At 45.6% G+C, this 21,786-nt stretch overlaps 1 protein-coding gene across 1 annotated transcript in view; it reads left to right on the plus strand.

Annotated features, from left to right (window-relative positions):
• Nucleotides 1–21,786, plus strand: part of LOC134929650 (chloride channel protein C-like) — a 563,568-nt gene that overhangs the window by 383,804 nt on the left and 157,978 nt on the right. Inside the window, exon 15 of the mRNA XM_063925230.1 lies at nt 18,592–18,758. Coding sequence (XP_063781300.1) covers nt 18,592–18,758 — 167 coding nt within the window. The remainder of the gene's footprint in view (nt 1–18,591; nt 18,759–21,786) is intronic.

The raw sequence follows: 21,786 nt of genomic DNA on the forward strand, positions 1-21,786 counted from the left end.
GGAAAATCACGTGTTAGCACTGTCAGCAGTGTTCATTCCGGGAGTGGACAACTGGGAAGCAGACTTCCTCAGCAGGCACGACCTCCACCCGGGAGAGTGGGGACTTCATCCAGAAGTCTTCCAACTGATTGTAAACCGTTGGGAAAGGCCACAGGTGGACATGATGGCGTCCCGCTTAAACAAAAAGCTAGAAAAATATTGCGCCAGGTCAAGAGACCCTCAGGCGATAGCTGTGGACGCTCTAGTGACACCGTGGGTGTACCGGTCGGTTTATGTGTTCCCTCCTCTTCCTCTCATACCCAAGGTACTGAGGATAATAAGGAAAAGAGGAGTAAGAACTATACTCATTGTTCCAGATTGGCCAAGAAGGTCTTGGTACCCGGAACTTCAAGAATTAATCTCAGAGGACCCATGGCCTCTGCCGCTCAGACAGGACCTGCTGCTGCAGGGGCCCTGTCTGTTCCAAGACTTACCGCGGCTGCGTTTGACGGCATGGCGGTTGAACACCAGATCCTAAAAGAAAAGGGTATTCCGGAGGAAGTCATTCCTACGCTCATTAAAGCTAGAAAAGATGTAACCGTACAACATTATCACCGCATATGGCGAAAATATGTTGCGTGGTGTGAGGCCAGGAAGGCCCCAATGGAGGAATTCCAGCTAGGTCGATTTCTGCACTTCCTACAGTCAGGGGTGACTATGGGCCTAAAACTGGGTTCCATTAAGGTCCAGATTTCGGCTCTGTCGATTTTCTTCCAAAAAGAACTGGCTTCACTGCCTGAAGTTCAGACATTTGTCAAGGGAGTGCTGCATATTCAGCCTCCTTTTGGGCCTCCAGTGGCACCGTGGGACCTCAACGTGGTGTTGGGTTTCCTAAAGTCACATTGGTTTGAGCCACTCAAAACCGTGGATTTAAAATATCTCACGTGGAAAGTGGTCATGCTTTTGGCCTTGGCTTCGGCAAGGCATGTGTCAGAATTGGCTACTTTGTCATGTAAAAGCCCCTATTTGATTTTCCATATGGATAGGGCAGAATTGAGGACTCGTCCCCAGTTTCTTCCTAAGGTGGTATCAGCTTTTCACTTGAACCAACCTATCGTGGTGCCTGCGGCTACTAGGCACTTGGAGGACTCCAAGTTACTGGACGTAGTCAGGGCCTTGAAAATTTATGTTTCCAGGACGGCTGGAGTCAGGAAGACTGACTCGCTATTTATCCTGTATGCACCCAACAAGATGGGTGCTCCTGCTTCAAAGCAGACTATTGCTCGCTGGATTTCTAGCACAATTCAGCTTGCGCATTCTGTGGCTGGCCTGCCGCAGCCTAAATCTGTAAAAGCCCATTCCACGAGGAAAGTGGGCTCTTCTTGGGCGGCTGCCCGAGGGGTCTCGGCTTTACAACTTTGCCGAGCTGCTACTTGGTCAGGGGCAAACACGTCTGCAAAATTCTACAAATTTGATACCCTGGCTGAGGAGGACCTTGAGTTCTCTCATTCGGTGCTGCAGAGTCATCTGCACTCTCCCGCCCATTTGGGAGCTTTGGTATAATCCCCATGGTCCTTACGGAGTCCCCAGCATCCACTAGGACGTCAGAGAAAATAAGATTTTACTCACCGGTAAATCTATTTCTCGTAGTCCGTAGTGGATGCTGGGCGCCCGTCCCAAGTGCGGACTGTCTGCAATACTTGTATATAGTTATTGTTAACTACAAGGGTTATTGTTGAGCCATCTTTTGAGAGGCTCTGTTGTGTTCATACTGTTAACTGGGTATATTATCACGAGTTATACGGTGTGATTGGTGTGGCTGGTATGAGTCTTACCCGGGATTCAAAATCCTTCCTTATTGTGTCAGCTCTTCCGGGCACAGTATCGTTACTGAAGTCTGGAGGAGGGTCATAGTGGGAGGAGCCAGTGCACACCAGGTAGTCCTAAATCTTTCTTAGCTGTGCCCAGTCTCCTGCGGAGCCGCTATTCCCCATGGTCCTTACGGAGTCCCCAGCATCCACTACGGACTACGAGAAATAGATTTACCGGTGAGTAAAATCTTATTTTTATTTGCATCATGTGCTGTTTGGGGACTATTTTTTTGAAGTGCCATTCTGCCTGACACTGCAGTGCCACTCATAGATGGGCCAGGTGTTTGTGTCGGCCACTTGTGTCGCTTAGCTTAGTCACACAGCGACCTTGGTGCGCCTCTTTTTTTCTTTGCATCATGTGCTGTTTGGGGACTATTTTTTTGAAGTGCCATCCTGCCTGACACTGCAGTGCCACTCCTAGATGGGCCAGGTGTTTGTGTCGGCCACTTGGGTCGCTTAGCTTAGTCACACAGCGACCTTGGTGCGCCTCTTTTTTTCTTTGCATCATGTGCTGTTTGGGGACTATTTTTTTGAAGTGCCATCCTGCCTGACACTGCAGTGCCACTCCTAGATGGGCCAGGTGTTTGTGTCGGCCACTTGTGTCGCTTAGCTTAGTCACACAGCGACCTTGGTGCGCCTCTTTTTTTCTTTGCATCAAGTGCTGTTTGGGGACTATATTTTTGAAGTGCCATCCTGCCTGACACTGCAGTGCCACTCCTAGATGGGCCAGGTGTTTGTGTCGGCCACTTGTGTCGCTTAGCTTAGTCACACAGCGACCTTGGTGCGCCTCTTTTTTCTTTGCATCATGTGCTGTTTGGGGACTATTTTTTTGAAGTACCATCCTGCCTGACACTGCAGTGCCACTCCTAGATGGGCCAGGTGTTTGTGTCGGCCACTTGTGTCGCTTAGCTTAGTCACACAGCGACCTTGGTGCGCCTCTTTTTTTCTTTGCATCATGTGCTGTTTGGGGACTATTTTTTTGAAGTGCCATCCTGCCTGACACTGCAGTGCCACTCCTAGATGGGCCAGGTGTTTGTGTCGGCCACTTGTGTCGCTTAGCTTAGTCACACAGCGACCTTGGTGCGCCTCTTTTTTTCTTTGCATCAAGTGCTGTTTGGGGACTATATTTTTGAAGTGCCATCCTGCCTGACACTGCAGTGCCACTCCTAGATGGGCCAGGTGTTTGTGTCGGCCACTTGTGTCGCTTAGCTTAGTCACACAGCGACCTTGGTGCGCCTCTTTTTTCTTTGCATCATGTGCTGTTTGGGGACTATTTTTTTGAAGTACCATCCTGCCTGACACTGCAGTGCCACTCCTAGATGGGCCAGGTGTTTGTGTCGGCCACTTGTGTCGCTTAGCTTAGCCATCCAGCGACCTCGGTGCAAATTTTAGGACTAAAAATAATATTGTGAGGTGTGAGGTGTTCAGAATAGACTGGAAATGATTGGAAATTATGGTTATTGAGGTTAATAAAACTATGGGATCAAAATGACCCCCAAATTCTATGATTTAAGCTGTTTTTTAGGGTTTTTTGTAAAAAACACCCAAATCCAAAACACACCCGAATCCGACAAAAAAATTTCGGTGAGGTTTTACCAAAACGCGTCCGAATCCAAACCACGGCCGCGGAACCGAATCCAAAACCAAAACACAAAACCCGAAAAATGTCCGGTGCACATCACTACTTTTTTCTTTCATTTTTCTTTGCATCATGTGCTGTTTGGGGACTGTTTTTGGAAGTGCCATCCTGTCTGACACTGCAGTGCCACTCCTAGATGGGCCAGGTGTTTTTGTCGGCCACTTGGGTCGCTTAGCTTAGTCACACAGCTACCTCATTGCGCCTCTTTTTTTCTTTGCATCATGTGCTGTTTGGGGACTTTTTTTTTGAAGTGCCATCCTGTCTGACACTGCAGTGCCACTCCTAGATGGGCCAGGTGTTTGTGTCGGCCACTTGGGTCGCTTAGCTTAGTCACACAGCTACCTCATTGCGCCTCTTTTTTTCTTTGCATCATGTGCTGTTTGGGGACTATTTTTTTAATCTGCCATCCTGTCTGACACTGCAGTGCCACTCCTAGATGGGCCAGGTGTATGTGTCGGCCACTTGGGTCGCTTAGCTTAGCCATCCAGCGACCTTTGTGCACCTCTTTTTTTCTTTGCATCATGTGGTGTTTGGGGACTATTTTTTAAATTTGCCATCCTGTCTGACACTGCAGTGCCACTCCTAGATGGGCCAGGTGTTTGTGTCGGCCACTTGGGTCGCTTAGCTTAGCCATCCAGCGACCTTGGTGCACCTCTTTTTTTCTTTGCATCATGTGCTGTTTGGGGACTATTTTTTAAATCTGCCATCCTGTCTGACACTGCAGTGCCACTCCTAGATGGGCCAGGTGTTTGTGTCGGCCACTTGGGTCGCTTAGCTTAGTCACACAGCTTCCTCATTGCGCCTCTTTTTTTCTTTGCATTATGTGCTGTTTGGGGACTATTTTTTTGAAGTGCCATCCTGTCTGACACTGCAGTGCCACTCCTAGATGGGCCAGGTGTTTGTGTCGGCCACTTGGGTCGCTTAGCTTAGTCACACAGCGACCTTGGTGCGCCTCTTTTTTTCTTTGCATCATGTGCTGTTTGGGGACTATTTTTTTGAAGTGCCATCCTGCCTGACACTGCAGTGCCACTCCTAGATGGGCCAGGTGTTTGTGTCGGCCACTTGTGTCGCTTAGCTTAGTCACACAGCGACCTTGGTGCGCCTCTTTTTTTCTTTGCATCATGTGGTGTTTGGGGACTATTTTTTAAATTTGCCATCCTGTCTGACACTGCAGTGCCACTCCTAGATGGGCCAGGTGTTTGTGTCGGCCACTTGGGTCGCTTAGCTTAGCCATCCAGCGACCTTGGTGCACCTCTTTTTTTCTTTGCATCATGTGCTGTTTGGGGACTATTTTTTAAATCTGCCATCCTGTCTGACACTGCAGTGCCACTCCTAGATGGGCCAGGTGTTTGTGTCGGCCACTTGGGTCGCTTAGCTTAGTCACACAGCGACCTTGGTGCGCCTCTTTTTTTCTTTGCATCATGTGCTGTTTGGGGACTATTTTTTTGAAGTGCCATCCTGCCTGACACTGCAGTGCCACTCCTAGATGGGCCAGGTGTTTGTGTCGGCCACTTGGGTCGCTTAGCTTAGTCACACAGCGACCTTGGTGCGCCTCTTTTTTTCTTTGCATCATGTGCTGTTTGGGGACTATTTTTTTGAAGTGCCATCCTGCCTGACACTGCAGTGCCACTCCTAGATGGGCCAGGTGTTTGTGTCGGCCACTTGTGTCGCTTAGCTTAGTCACACAGCGACCTTGGTGCGCCTCTTTTTTTCTTTGCATCAAGTGCTGTTTGGGGACTATATTTTTGAAGTGCCATCCTGCCTGACACTGCAGTGCCACTCCTAGATGGGCCAGGTGTTTGTGTCGGCCACTTGTGTCGCTTAGCTTAGTCACACAGCGACCTTGGTGCGCCTCTTTTTTCTTTGCATCATGTGCTGTTTGGGGACTATTTTTTTGAAGTACCATCCTGCCTGACACTGCAGTGCCACTCCTAGATGGGCCAGGTGTTTGTGTCGGCCACTTGTGTCGCTTAGCTTAGTCACACAGCGACCTTGGTGCGCCTCTTTTTTTCTTTGCATCATGTGGTGTTTGGGGACTATTTTTTAAATTTGCCATCCTGTCTGACACTGCAGTGCCACTCTTAGATGGGCCAGGTGTTTTTGTCGGCCACTTGGGTCGCTTAGCTTAGTCACACAGCTACCTCATTGCGCCTCTTTTTTTCTTTGCATCATGTGCTGTTTGGGGACTTTTTTTTTGAAGTGCCATCCTGTCTGACACTGCAGTGCCACTCCTAGATGGGCCAGGTGTTTGTGTCGGCCACTTGGGTCGCTTAGCTTAGTCACACAGCTACCTCATTGCGCCTCTTTTTTTCTTTGCATCATGTGCTGTTTGGGGACTATTTTTTTAATCTGCCATCCTGTCTGACACTGCAGTGCCACTCCTAGATGGGCCAGGTGTATGTGTCGGCCACTTGGGTCGCTTAGCTTAGCCATCCAGCGACCTTTGTGCACCTCTTTTTTTCTTTGCATCATGTGGTGTTTGGGGACTATTTTTTAAATTTGCCATCCTGTCTGACACTGCAGTGCCACTCCTAGATGGGCCAGGTGTTTGTGTCGGCCACTTGGGTCGCTTAGCTTAGCCATCCAGCGACCTTGGTGCACCTCTTTTTTTGTTTGCATCATGTGCTGTTTGGGGACTATTTTTTAAATCTGCCATCCTGTCTGACACTGCAGTGCCACTCCTAGATGGGCCAGGTGTTTGTGTCGGCCACTTGGGTCGCTTAGCTTAGTCACACAGCTACCTCATTGCGCCTCTTTTTTTCTTTGCATTATGTGCTGTTTGGGGACTATTTTTTTGAAGTGCCATCCTGTCTGACACTGCAGTGCCACTCCTAGATGGGCCAGGTGTTTGTGTCGGCCACTTGGGTCGCTTAGCTTAGTCACACAGCGACCTTGGTGCGCCTCTTTTTTTCTTTGCATCATGTGCTGTTTGGGGACTATTTTTTTGAAGTGCCATCCTGCCTGACACTGCAGTGCCACTCCTAGATGGGCCAGGTGTTTGTGTCGGCCACTTGTGTCGCTTAGCTTAGTCACACAGCGACCTTGGTGCGCCTCTTTTTTTCTTTGCATCATGTGGTGTTTGGGGACTATTTTTTAAATTTGCCATCCTGTCTGACACTGCAGTGCCACTCCTAGATGGGCCAGGTGTTTGTGTCGGCCACTTGGGTCGCTTAGCTTAGCCATCCAGCGACCTTGGTGCACCTCTTTTTTTCTTTGCATCATGTGCTGTTTGGGGACTATTTTTTAAATCTGCCATCCTGTCTGACACTGCAGTGCCACTCCTAGATGGGCCAGGTGTTTGTGTCGGCCACTTGGGTCGCTTAGCTTAGTCACACAGCGACCTTGGTGCGCCTCTTTTTTTCTTTGCATCATGTGCTGTTTGGGGACTATTTTTTTGAAGTGCCATCCTGCCTGACACTGCAGTGCCACTCCTAGATGGGCCAGGTGTTTGTGTCGGCCACTTGGGTCGCTTAGCTTAGTCACACAGCGACCTTGGTGCGCCTCTTTTTTTCTTTGCATCATGTGCTGTTTGGGGACTATTTTTTTGAAGTGCCATCCTGCCTGACACTGCAGTGCCACTCCTAGATGGGCCAGGTGTTTGTGTCGGCCACTTGTGTCGCTTAGCTTAGTCACACAGCGACCTTGGTGCGCCTCTTTTTTTCTTTGCATCAAGTGCTGTTTGGGGACTATATTTTTGAAGTGCCATCCTGCCTGACACTGCAGTGCCACTCCTAGATGGGCCAGGTGTTTGTGTCGGCCACTTGTGTCGCTTAGCTTAGTCACACAGCGACCTTGGTGCGCCTCTTTTTTCTTTGCATCATGTGCTGTTTGGGGACTATTTTTTTGAAGTACCATCCTGCCTGACACTGCAGTGCCACTCCTAGATGGGCCAGGTGTTTGTGTCGGCCACTTGTGTCGCTTAGCTTAGTCACACAGCGACCTTGGTGCGCCTCTTTTTTTCTTTGCATCATGTGCTGTTTGGGGACTATTTTTTTGAAGTGCCATCCTGCCTGTCACTGCAGTGCCACTCCTAGATGGGCCAGGTGTTTGTGTCGGCCACTTGTGTCGCTTAGCTTAGTCACACAGCGACCTTGGTGCGCCTCTTTTTTTCTTTGCATCAAGTGCTGTTTGGGGACTATATTTTTGAAGTGCCATCCTGCCTGACACTGCAGTGCCACTCCTAGATGGGCCAGGTGTTTGTGTCGGCCACTTGTGTCGCTTAGCTTAGTCACACAGCGACCTTGGTGCGCCTCTTTTTTCTTTGCATCATGTGCTGTTTGGGGACTATTTTTTTGAAGTACCATCCTGCCTGACACTGCAGTGCCACTCCTAGATGGGCCAGGTGTTTGTGTCGGCCACTTGTGTCGCTTAGCTTAGCCATCCAGCGACCTCGGTGCAAATTTTAGAACTAAAAATAATATTGTGAGGTGTGAGGTGTTCAGAATAGACTGGAAATGATTGGAAATTATGGTTATTGAGGTTAATAAAACTATGGGATCAAAATGACCCCCAAATTCTATGATTAAAGCTGTTTTTTAGGGTTTTTTGTAAAAAACACCCAAATCCAAAACACACCCGAATCCGACAAAAAAATTTCGGTGAGGTTTTACCAAAACGCGTCCGAATCCAAACCACGGCCGCGGAACCGAATCCAAAACCAAAACACAAAACCCGAAAAATGTCCGGTGCACATCACTACTTTTTTCTTTCATTTTTCTTTGCATCATGTGCTGTTTGGGGACTGTTTTTGGAAGTGCCATCCTGTCTGACACTGCAGTGCCACTCCTAGATGGGCCAGGTGTTTTTGTCGGCCACTTGGGTCGCTTAGCTTAGTCACACAGCTACCTCATTGCGCCTCTTTTTTTCTTTGCATCATGTGCTGTTTGGGGACTTTTTTTTTGAAGTGCCATCCTGTCTGACACTGCAGTGCCACTCCTAGATGGGCCAGGTGTTTGTGTCGGCCACTTGGGTCGCTTAGCTTAGTCACACAGCTACCTCATTGCGCCTCTTTTTTTCTTTGCATCATGTGCTGTTTGGGGACTATTTTTTTAATCTGCCATCCTGTCTGGCACTGCAGTGCCACTCCTAGATGGGCCAGGTGTATGTGTCGGCCACTTGGGTCGCTTAGCTTAGCCATCCAGCGACCTTTGTGCACCTCTTTTTTTCTTTGCATCATGTGGTGTTTGGGGACTATTTTTTAAATTTGCCATCCTGTCTGACACTGCAGTGCCACTCCTAGATGGGCCAGGTGTTTGTGTCGGCCACTTGGGTCGCTTAGCTTAGCCATCCAGCGACCTTGGTGCACCTCTTTTTTTCTTTGCATCATGTGCTGTTTGGGGACTATTTTTTAAATCTGCCATCCTGTCTGACACTGCAGTGCCACTCCTAGATGGGCCAGGTGTTTGTGTCGGCCACTTGGGTCGCTTAGCTTAGTCACACAGCTACCTCATTGCGCCTCTTTTTTTCTTTGCATTATGTGCTGTTTGGGGACTATTTTTTTGAAGTGCCATCCTGTCTGACACTGCAGTGCCACTCCTAGATGGGCCAGGTGTTTGTGTCGGCCACTTGGGTCGCTTAGCTTAGTCATCCAGCGACCTCGGTGCAAATTTTAGGACTAAAAATAATATTGTGAGGTGTGAGGTGTTCAGAATAGACTGAAAATGAGTGGAAATTATGGTTATTGAGGTTAATAATACTATGGGATCAAAATGACCCCCAAATTCTATGATTTAAGCTGTTTTTGAGGGGTTTTTGTAAAAAAACACCCAAATCCAAAACACACCCGAATCCGACAAAAACATTTCAGGGAGGTTTTGCCAAAATGCGTCCGAATCCAAAACACGGCCGCGGAACCGAATCCAAAACCAAAACACAAACCCCGAAAAATTTCCTGTGCACATCACTAGTTTTAACCTATGTTGCTTGCTTGTGAGTTGCTTCTTGCCTAATTGAGCATGTGCTACCCCAATGCTATAAATGTGCCAAATAAAAATAAATGGTGGTCATGGATTTCAATTGATAACACAATGAGCTTTTGGAAGTTGATAGATAATTTTGCAGTCAGACACAACATGCCACAATACATGTAAAATAGTTTCAATACTATACAAGTCTAGAAGCCATTTTACAGGATTCAAAGACTAAGGGGAGCATCCAGTTAGCCGCGATGAATTATCACTGCTAATGCATCCCTCGGGGGCTATCCTATTAGCCCCGACTGCCGGCACTTATCGGGGGTTATGTTTCGCCTGCTTCAGGCAGACAAAACCAAATCCCTTAAGTGATCTTCAAAGCCATGATCACTACCGCGGATACACAGTCCGCAGCTTTTCACAGAATCCATATGTTTACATGCGGTATAGGGTAATTTATTGAATGGTAAAAACAACTAAATTTAAAAAGAACAACGGAAATGATCCTGTACTATAAAAAATTTACAAATTTTGGGATAACAGTTTAGTTGTTAATTGCTGTTCCAAATATATGAAAAAGTTGATTTTGGGGGTAATTTAATTACTTAATTAAAAAAATGAAATGAATACAATGTGTAAACACTGATCCCGTCCATGCAACACTCCTATATCTTATTACCAATTATTATACACTTTTCAGAAGTTCAGTCTAATATTAACATGTGATCATTGGTCCAATTAAGCTTACTCAAAATGTCCAAATGCCTAATTAGTCATTAGGGTGGAGTTGGGGTGTGGGTGTCCAAAGGGTTCTGAACCAAGGACCTCATTCAGGTTGGATCGCAAATCGAGATGTAACCGGAATTTTTGCGTTTGGCTGGTGGGCGCATGTGTGGGGGTGGCCTGCGCATGCACCCGCATTTTCTGAGGGTGACCCGCAGTAAATACAAACACCTCTGCCTGATTGTCAAGGAGGGGGGTGGGAGAGGTCGGCAATGCTCCATTTTCAAGGTGGAGGCGGAGCGTTGCGGGGGAGGCGGCAGGGAATTGGGGTCGTGGTGGCTTGAATGGGGAGCGTGGTGTGGGTGTTATCGGGGCGGCTGCGTGATGTCAAACCGGCTGGAGTCTTCCCTAATTTCTGCGACTGCGCACTAATTGCAGCGCAATAGCAATTAGCACATTGTCTCAGGGGAGGGGGGGCGGCAGTTAGCATGCTGTGCGGCCTTGCCATGCGATGGCCAGCCCCCAGCATGCAAGTCAAAGGATTGCAAATTCTGCTAAAAAGCAGAATTTGCAATCCTTACTGAATAGGGTCCCAAGTCCCAACTTTGTTATCCATAAAATATGGATTTTAGCTGACTTTGCCCCTGATCTGAGGCTGCAAGATAAAATTGGCTATTCCTATAGAAATTACCGTGCATAAATTTGGGAAGGCTAATTGTATATCAAAATCCCAGAGTCTGCCCAAAATTTTGCACGCCACAGAAAAAAATAAATGATCGTACTTAATTGGATATGCCCTTTAGGAGAAGTTGTATTTAATATTCAAGGGTGATAAAGTGGAGAAGCAGCCCATAACAACCAATACACTTTGTTTATTAGACTGTGCTAGATAAATTATAGCTAAAAGCTGATTTTTGCCATGGACAAGGATTAATGTAGAGACAGCGCTGCAAGTATGGCGATATGGGACGGTACAGCGTACCGGTAAGAAATTCCCAGCCGGTACACCATACAGCTGTACCGTTCACCATACCTGCATCCCGCTGGCTGCTGTGTGAGGGGAGAAGAACGCAGCGCCTCTCCTGCCCCTCAATTCTCTGTGATGTCTGGTTTCCGGCGGCGGCGGCAGCGGCAGGGTGAATCTCAATAAGGCACCGGTTTGCCAGCCAATCAGAGCTCGCGGACCGGCAGCCACGGCTCCTGATTGGCTGCCGATCTGCGAGCTCTGATTGGCTAACGAACTGGCACCTCATTTGAGATAGCCGCCGTCGGAGATCGAACTTCACGAGCATTGAGGGGCAGGAGAGGTGCTGTGTGCTTCTCCCCTCACATAGCAGCAACAGACTGAGGCAGCGGTGAGCAGGGGGGAGGGAACTCTGTGGCAATGTATATCTGGCACTGTGGGGCAATATATATCTGGCACTGTGGGGGCATTTGTGTATCTGGCACTGTGGTGCAATGTGTATCTGGCACTATGAATGCATTTGTGTATCTGACACTGTGGGGGCATTTGTGTATCTGTCACTGTGGGGCAATGTATATCTGGCACTGTGGGGGCAGTTGTGTATCTGGCACTGTGGGGCAATGTATATCTGACACTGGGGCAATGTGTATCTGACACTGGGGCATTTGTGTATCTGGCACTGTGGGGCAATGTGTATCTAGCACTGTGGGGGCATTTGTGTATCTAGCAATGTGGGGGCATTTGTGTATCTGGCACTGTGGGGGCATTTGTGTATCTGGCACTCTGGGGCAATGTATATCTGGCACTGTGGGGCAAAGTGTATCTGGCACTATTGGGGTCATATGTGTATCTTGACCCCCATATGTGTATCACACCCACATTTTCATTGGCCACACCCCATGTGGCTTTTGGCCACACCCTTTTTTGGGTGTAATTCTTCTTTTTGCACCTATAAAACATTTTTTCTACTTGCACCACTGTGTAGAGATGAGCAATTTGGAATCCGAGACCGCCCAAACTTCTGTAATCCGAGTCATTCAGAGCCAGGGCTTGGGTTTTCATGCTAGACTTGGATTCCAAATCAAGGCAAAATGTCATCATCCTGGTATCTGATTTTGATGATGTTGTTTGTGTAAGTCAGCCACCAGTGGCTGCAGTTCTTGCCCATGATAAAAAGAAAGCCATTGTGATCCTGGACATAAGACCAAAAAAGCCACCTTCTGGGTGTGGAATTATTTTTACCCAAATCCAGGCAACGTTTGTGAAGTCATCTACTCTATTTGTGAGGCCAAAGTTAGTAGAGGTAGGGACGTTAGTCATCTAGGAATCTCCTCCATGTTACGTAATTTGCGACGAGAACATGAAATTTATTTTACAGGCTTATAATGTAATTAACACCCTCATCATCAACCTCCTCATTCATGATCGGAAGTAGTCCTTGCAAAACATTGGTTTGCGGGGGCTCAGACTAACCAAGCAGTTCAGCCACAAAAGTATCAGTCCCTGTAGCTGAAGTGCTTGTACTTTTCAATATCTCATATACTATAAAAGTAGATGGGAGGGCCCAAGGATAATTCCATCTTGCACCACTTTTATATTCAAAATGGGCTGTAATTTTTGGTGGCATTAGATATGGCCTTTAATGCTTAGATATTTTTATTGGTTATAGCCCATTATGGGCTGCATTTTTGGGGGGCATTGGTGACTGTCTTATTCTTTTATTGTCTTATTGCCACTGGGCCTCACCTCACAGAGCATAACACCATACGTTTGCCAGTACCTACCGCAATCAATCAATCAATCAATCAATCAATCAATCAATCAATCTTTCTTTGATTCTTTTAATGTCTTTTTGACGCTAGACCTCACCCTTGCAGAGACTATTCATTCACATCAGTCTCTTCCCTAGTGGACTATACAGTTGCCACTGCCTACCACAATCAATCAGTCAGTCAGTCAATCAATCAATCAATCAATCAATCAATCAATCAGTCAATCAGTCAATCAATCTTTTTTTTATTATTATTCTTTTATTGTCTTCCCTAGTGAACCGTACAGTTGCCAATGCCTAGTACAATCAATCTTTTTTTAAATAATTTTCTATTGTTGCCATAATAAATATAAGCAGGTTGATTAGCCGCTGTGAGTTATCATTTGCGAAAAAAGTAAAAAAAGAATTGCTTTAATTGTACAACTTGTGTATATTGAGTTCATCAATATGTAAAACATGGACCATACAGTTGCCTACCATAATGAATTAATCAATCAATATATTTTTATTTATTTTTATTTTATTGTCTTTTTGTCACTAGGCCTCACCTCACTGTCACTTAGCTCACTCCGCCAGCTAGCTTGGTGCAGCCTTTTGGCCTAAACTATATAAAAAACAATATTGTGAGCTGTGAGGTGGTTAGTGGAAATTAGTGGAAATGAATGTTACTGAGGCTACTAATCCCCTAGGAACAAAAAAGGCCCAAATTATGTGATTGTAGCTTTTTTTGTAAATTAAAAAAAAAAAGCAAAACCAAAACCAGTCACGACATTTCCGCAAAACCAAAACCGGACGACGAATTAGAACCAAAACATCTCAAGTTTATTATATCTTCATCTGAGAGGCATTAATAAATAGGGCATTTAATCTTACTGTACCTCATCATTTGACTTGCAGCAAGACACTAGCTTATTACACCCTCCATGGCTACCACACTAAGCAATAGTTGTTTTAGGACTGACTGAAGGTTGATACCAGTGGCAGATTTAAGTGTCAGGCCACTCCCTAGGCACAACATTATTGGCCACTGGTGTTGCTATGAAAAAAGAGATCAGTGGGGAGGAGGCATGCCTCATGTACCTAGTGGGGACTCCCCCACTGATTAGCAGTCAGCTCAGATAGTGCAGGAGGCCCATGAGAGACGGAGACTGGTTCTAAAGTTGAAACCTCTGGGACCCAACCTCTCCCATGCACAGAAATTGTCCCAGTGATTCCCTGACCCTCCCCAAACAGCCCTAACCGGAGGCGTTACTGGTAGAAGTGACACCAGCTGCGGGAGGTCCGCATGCTGGCAAAAAGGGGGCATGGCCTTGTGGATAAGGGACATGGCTTCACAGGTGATGGTGTGGCTTTGCTGCCTGGACCCCTGTTTTGTCACTCTGGGGGTTCTGGAGATGCTGGCTGCACCTGGGGACCAGTGTAAGTGAAGTGCCGGCTCCTGCACAGTGACAGGAGCAGGGTGCTGAATGTAATGTCACAGTGCAGCACCCTGCTCTTGTCACTGAAGAGCAGTCAGCACTTTGGTGTCACCCCTTGGCGGATGACACCCGGGTTGCGACCCGCACCCATCACACCCGGTTGTGACGCCACTGGCCCTAACTTTTTTGCATGCCCAAATTGCAGTTGCGACCCCGCCAACCATCTCCAAGCTGATGCTGCCATATAAAAAAAAAGAAAGATAATCAGTAGCTCTGCTCTAAGGGGGGAGGCTGCTCTGCTGCCTCCAGCAGGTGATGCCCCTAAGCATCACCAATGGTACATAGACAGTCAGAAAATGGCCAGAGGTCAGGGCAGCCAGCACAAATAAGTGAAATGATCAGTGTTACAGACAGATAAGTCATATCCAAAACAAGTCAGGTTGGTAATGAAGAAAACTGACAATCAGGATGGTGCAAACCAGGGGCAGAGGAGGGTTTCCCGTGTGCAAACTCCAGATGGTCCCCCTCCTCTTCAAGGCGCAGTAGACTCTGGCATTGTGGAAAGGTAAACAATAAAATGTGTGCAGTATATGCGGTGTGGACTCCCCTGGACCTGCACTGCACACATTGCACTTATTATAGAAACACCAGTGGTACAAACTAAAGGCCCCCATACATCAGCAATCAATTGGGGCAATTTGGAGTTTGACAGATGATTGTTTAAATAAATCTGCCATGTATAGTGTTCACATATTGCAGATTCCAACCAAAAATAGATTGGGATTGTTCAATCTGGTTGTCCAACATGTTGGATTTCACAGATCATTTGGGGCTCTAGATTGCTAGTATTTGCTGAAAATGATCTGCAAATCACTGAAATATATCTGTAATGTATGGGTGCAGATTGGTGGAGAGTCTTTAAATCTGGGGGAAAAATCTCAGAATCTGCAAATTTATTTTTTTAATGTGATTGCTGATGTACAGTATGGGGGCCATTACACGTAGGTGAAGAGGAGAGAATACCAGGCTCGTACTTGTCAGACGTCAGGACATGGAGTGTTAGAGAGTCCTGTAAATACTACCACTAGAAGGAATAAGGTGTACACTCCCTGAATCAGGGCCAAATTTAGGGCTGAAAATGATCAAGGGTCTATAGTGAGAAGTGGAGCAGCTGTGTGACCAGTGCTATGTGAGTGTGTATACCCCCTACACTATCAGCCCCAATGTCTCCCTAAATATCAAAAAATGGAACAATTACATAATTTTAAGAAATTAGAAATACAACTTTAATATTATCATTTATGGCTGCCCGTGTGGCAAGCTGGGCAGCTGGTTATCATCTTGCCATCATGACGAAGGGCCTATTTTAATGTGCAGGAATGGAGCTGTAGTCCCATCTGCCCCATTTTTTACCTAGCCCTGCCCTGATTGTCTATCCTAGACAGGTTATATTAATCTATTTATCACGTGTAATAAACTGCCCCCTGTGCACCTTTATGAAGCCATCTTTGTATTAATATACAGTATGTGTGAACAGTGAAGTGATGACGAAAGTGAATGTCCATCTGACTACCAGACAGGTGACAAATCTAAAATTATATTTAAAAAAGTATATTATATTGCAAATACAAATACATGTCTAGCTGTTCATATGGTAAGTAGAGGAGCATGTCTAACACTTTCAGCTAGCAGGAATGAAATGTTTTTTTGTTGTTTTGATGTATTTACTCTATTTATGGTGCAGAGATTATATACTAATTTACAACTGTGTCTTTCATAACTGTAATTTGTATGCATACGAATGATAGAGAAAACACAATGCAACTGGGTGCAGCAGCTTCATTTTTCTGTGTATGGATTTGTAGAGGAGGCAAGCTGTGCACTGTGTGTGGCTGCAGCTAATACTATTTACCACAATGAGATGATTTCACACTTCATCCAAAGCCATGGTTAGGTTAAATGTTAACTGTATCTTTTTACGTGTGCGTCTAGCCATCGCAAAGCTGATTCACATCACATATTTTTTTAGCAGCGAACCAAAGCCAAAAAAGCACTTACTATGAGAGAGGGCAGATGTTTCTGTTTCATAAAATCAGTGGTAAATATTTGGATCAACTCTCTGTTTTTCTTTCCCAAGAGAAAATGCCAAAAAAAGAAAATTCTTCAGGATTGTAGTTTATAAATGTATTATTGAAGTTAATGGGCTGATCTTTTGTGGGACACAAATAGAGCTGCATTGTTTGTCATTATTGTCAGCTAGATAATAATTGGGAAACTTTGGTACCACAACACAATATAATATGAAGTTATGCAGTAAATTTATTTTTGTACAACTTGACAACTTTACCTGCCTAGGGCTCTCAGTGGCTATAAAAATTATGCATCCTCTGTGGCATTTTTCACATTTTATATTCTTAAATCATGGAATTACAATAGATTTATTCAAGAACTTTTCCATTGCGTAATACAAAATATTATATAATGTCTAAAAAACAAAACAGCTTTTCCTTAATTGCAAATAAAAAAACAACAGACAATAATTGATAACATAAGTATTCACCACCACCCCTACAATCTAGTAGGAAAAGTCAATGGGGGTCATTCCGAGTTGTTCGCTCGCAAGCTGCTTTTAGCAGCTTTGCACACGCTAAGCCGCCGCCTACTGGGAGTGAATCTTAGCTTCTTAAAATTGCGAACGAAAGATTCGCAATGTTGCGATAAGACATCTCTGTGCAGTTTCTGAGTAACTCGAAACTTACTCGGCATCTGCGATCAGTTCAGTGCTTGTCGTTCCTGGTTTGACGTCACAAACACACCCATCATTCGCCCAGACACTCCTCCGTTTCTCCAGCCACTCCCGCGTTTTTCCCAGAAACGGTAGCGTTTTTTCACACACACCCATAAAATGGCCAGTTTCCGCCCAGAAACACCCACTTCCTGTCAATCACAGTACGATCACCAGAACGAAGAAAAAACCGTGAGTAAAATTCCTAACTGCATAGCAAATTTACTTGGCGCAGTCGCAGTGCGAACATTGCGCATGCGCACTAAGCGGAAAATCGCTGCGATGCGATGAAATTTACCGAGCGAACAACTCGGAATGACCCCCAATATAATGCAGAGAACATCACAGTGACCACCATACAATACATAGAGCATCGCAGTGAGCATCACAGTGACTTCAATATAATGCAGAGACAATTACAGTGACCACCATACAATACATAGAACATCGCATTGAGCATCACAGTGACTTCAATATAATGCAGAAACTATCACAGTGACCACCAAACAATACACAGAGCATCGCAGTGAGCATCACAGTGACTTCAATATAATGCAGAGACAATCACAGTGACCACCATACAATACACAGAGCACCGCAGTGACTTCAATATAATGCAGAGAACATCACAGTGACCACCATACAATACCTAGAGCATCGCAGTGAGCATCACAGTGACTTCAATATAATGCAGTGACCACCATACAATACATAGAGCATCGTAGTGAGCATTATATTGACTTCAGTATAATGCAGAGAACATCACAGTGACCACCATATTATGCAGAGAACATTATACTGATTACCGTATTACACAGAGAGCATCACAGTGTCCACCGAATTATGCAGATAACAACACAATGACCACCATGTAATGCAGAGAATATCTAAGTGATGGTCATATTATCGAGGGAACATACAGATGTGTCCTCTTACACCTTTGCTCCGTGTGCTACATGTCGCATTACACATAACACAAAAATGCGTTTTAAACACAAAGTAATGTAATTGGATGCACGAGCAGCTGCTTCTGATTAAAGCATGCCTATATTCTGTGTATGACTGCGACTCTATTTGCATACAAAATGCTATGCTACAGTGTTTTCATAGAAAACACTGTAATGTGACTTTCAGATGCAGATAGAGCCACAAGTACACACATAATATAGGCATGCTGCATATCATTTTAATCAACAGAAGCTGCTCGTGTGTCCTATTACATTACTTTGCATCTAAGACTCATTTTCACAGACAAACACAAAAAAAGACACTTGGCGCTACTGAGTCACATTTTCCCAGTGATTTCTGCAGCACTGCTGCTGAGACACCGGACTCCAGAGGGAAAGTATTGAGAAAAATGGGTGCAGTGTGTGCGGTGCAGCCCTTGAGAGCCATGTGCACTGCACACGCTGCATCCTTTATATATAAGCCAGTGGTCATTGCAGCCCACGTTATATATTTTCCTGTTTTTTTTTTTTTATACATACTGTACAGTATATTGATTAATTTGTGTTTATATTTCATTTTAGGTGGAAATAACAAATGATGTACAGTCTATTCTCCTGATAATGGTGGCGGTGATGACTGGAAAAACAGTGGGGGATTACTTCAACCATTCACTCTTCAGCTCTTTACTGCATCTTAAGCGTATACCACATTTAGAAGCAGAGCCCTGTGTAGTCCATGGCAAAAAAAAGTAAGTGTTTCCATACAATGAAAAGTACAACCAACATAGTGTGTCCTATGTAGAGATGAGCGGGTTCGGTTCTCTGAGAACCGAACCCTACCAAACTTCACGTCCCGAGCCCTGATCCGAGTCCGGCTTGGGTTTTCCCACCTGACTTGGAAACCAGAACGAGGCAAAATGTCATCATCCTGCTGTCAGATTCTCGTGGGTTTTGGATTCCATATAAGGAGCCGCGTGTCGCTGCCATTTTCACTCCAGTCCTAGAGAGTGTAGCGAGAGGACGTGCCTCTCTCCTCAGTGTGCGGGAAAGTGGTATGGCGACCTGCTCTGTCTTATGTGTGTCATTCTAGTGCTGTCTTGTGCTGCATCAGTCCAGTGGTGGTGTCTTGTGCTGCATCAGTCCAGTCACAGTGGTGGTATCCTCTGCTGCCATATGTCCAGTGCTGCTGTTTAAGTCCAGTCCAGTGGTGCTGTGTTGTTCTGCATCAGTCCAATGGTGTCTTGTGCTGCATCAGTCCAGTCACAGTGGTGGTGTCCTCTGCTGCCATATGTCCAGTGCTGCTGTATAAGTCCAGTCCATTGCAGTGGTGCTGTGTTGTCCTGCATCAGTCCAGTGGTGGTGTCTCTGTGCTGCTGTATAAGTCCAGTGGTACTGCTGTATATGTCCAGTGATACTGCCTTATATGTTCAGTGATACTGCTGTATATGTCCAGTGATACTGCTGTATAAGTCCAGTGATACTGCCATATAAATCCAGTCCAGTGGTACTGCCGTATAAGTCCAGTGATACTGCCGTATATATCCAGTGGTACTGCTGTATAAATCCAGTCCAGTGGTACTGCCGTATATGTCCAGTGGTACTGCCATTTAATTCAAGTGATACTGCTGTATATGTCCAGTGGCACTGCCGTATAAATCCAGTGGTACTGCCGTATAAATCCAGTCCAGTGATACTGCTGTATAAATCCAGTCCAGTGGTACTGCCATATAAGTCCAGTGATACTGCCGTATAAATCCAGTCCAGTGGTACTGCCGTATAAGTCCAGTGGTACTGCTGTATAAATCCAATCCAGTGGTACTACCATATAATTCCAGTGATACTGCTGTATATGTCCAGTGGTACTGCTGTATAAATCCAGTGGTACTGCCATATAAATCCAGTCCAGTGGTAATTCCGTATATGTCCAGTGGTACTGCCGTATAATTCCAGTGATACTGCCGTATATGTCCAGTGGTACTGCCATATTAATCCAGTGGTACTGCCGTATAAATCCAGTCCAGTGGTACTGCCGTATATGTCCAGTGATACTGCCGTATATGGCCAGTAGAACTGCCATATAATTCCAGTGATACTGCCGTAGATGTCCAGTGGTACTGCCGTATAAATCCAGTGGTATATATATATCCAGTCCAGTGATACTGCCGTATAAGTCGAGTGATAATGCCGTATATGTCCAGTGGTACTGCTGTATAAGTCCAGTGATACTGCCATATAAATCCAGTCCAGTAGTACTGCCGTATAAGTCCAGTGGTACTGCCGTATAAATCCAGACCAGTGGTACTGCCGTATATGTCCAGTGGTACTGCCATATAATTCCAGTGATACTGCCGTATATGTCCAGTGGTACTGCCGTATAAATCCAGTGGTACTGCCGTATAAATTTAGCCCAGTGGTACTGCCGTATAAGTCCAGTGGTACTGCCATATAATTCCAGTGATACTGTCGTATATGTATAGTGGTACTGCCATATAAATCCAGTGGTACTGCCGTATAAATCCAGTTCAGTAGTACTGCCGTACAAGTCCAGTGGTACTGCCATATAATTCCAGTGATACTGCCGTATATGTCCAGTGGTACTGCCGTATAAATCCAGTGGTACTGCCGTATAAATTTTCCCCAGTGGTACTGCCGTATAAATACAGTGGTACTGCCGTATAAATCCAATCCAGTGGTAGTGCCGTATAAGTCCAGTGCCGTATAAGTCCAGTGATACTGCCGTATATGTCCAGTGGTACTGCCGAATAAGTCCAGTGATACTGCCGTATATGTCCAGTGGTACAGCAGTATAAGTCCAGTGATACAGCCTTATAAATCCAGTGGTACTGCTGTATAAATCCAGTCCAGTGGTACTGCCATATAAGCCCAGTCCTGTAGTGCTGTAACGCCAGTGCTGTATATTATTTACACCAAATAAAGGGGTTATTAATATTTAATCCAAATAATTTTTACAGGGTTTGCCCTGTGTGGTGTAGAGATACTCTCTCCTGTGCTGCATTTTTTTATATAACTCCAGAAAAATAATGGAGAACAAAAATTTGGAGGATAAAATAGGGAAAGATTAAGAACCACTTCCTCCTACTGGTGCTGCTACCGCTGCTGTTGTTGCTGCTGGGAGTCAATCGTCATCCCAGAGGGGAATTCGGAAGACCACTTGTACTACTTCAACTAAGTAAATGACTGTCCAGCAGTCCTTTGCGAAGAAGATGAAATATGACAGCAGTCATCCTGTTGCAAAGTGGATAACTGAGGCCTTGACAGCTATGTTGGTGTTAGACATGCGTCCGGTATCCGCCATTAGTGCAGTGGGACTGCACTGCCACTCCTAGATGGGCCAGGTGCTTGTGCCGCACACTTGTGTCATTTAGCTTAGTCATCCAGCTACCTCACTGCACCTCTTTTACTTCTTTGCATGATGTGCTGTTTGGGTCCTAGTTTTTTTCAAGTGCCATCCTCTCTGCCACTGCAGTGCCACTCCTAGATGGGCCAGGTGTTTGTGCCGCACACTTGTATCGCTTAGCTTAGTCATATAGCTACCTCATTGCACCTCTTTTACTTCTTTGCATGATGTGCTGTTTTGTGCCTAGTTTTTTTTAAGTGCCATCCTGTCTACCAGTGCAGTGCCATTCCTAGATGGACCAGGTGTTTGTACCGCACACTTGTGTCGCTTAGCTTAGTCATACAGCTACCTTATTGCACATCTTTTACTTCTTTGCATGATGTGCTGTGTGGGGCCTAGATTTTTTTAAGTACCATCCT

This window comes from Pseudophryne corroboree, chromosome 5 (assembly GCF_028390025.1).
Source record: "Pseudophryne corroboree isolate aPseCor3 chromosome 5, aPseCor3.hap2, whole genome shotgun sequence".
Taxonomy (NCBI): domain Eukaryota; kingdom Metazoa; phylum Chordata; class Amphibia; order Anura; family Myobatrachidae; genus Pseudophryne; species Pseudophryne corroboree.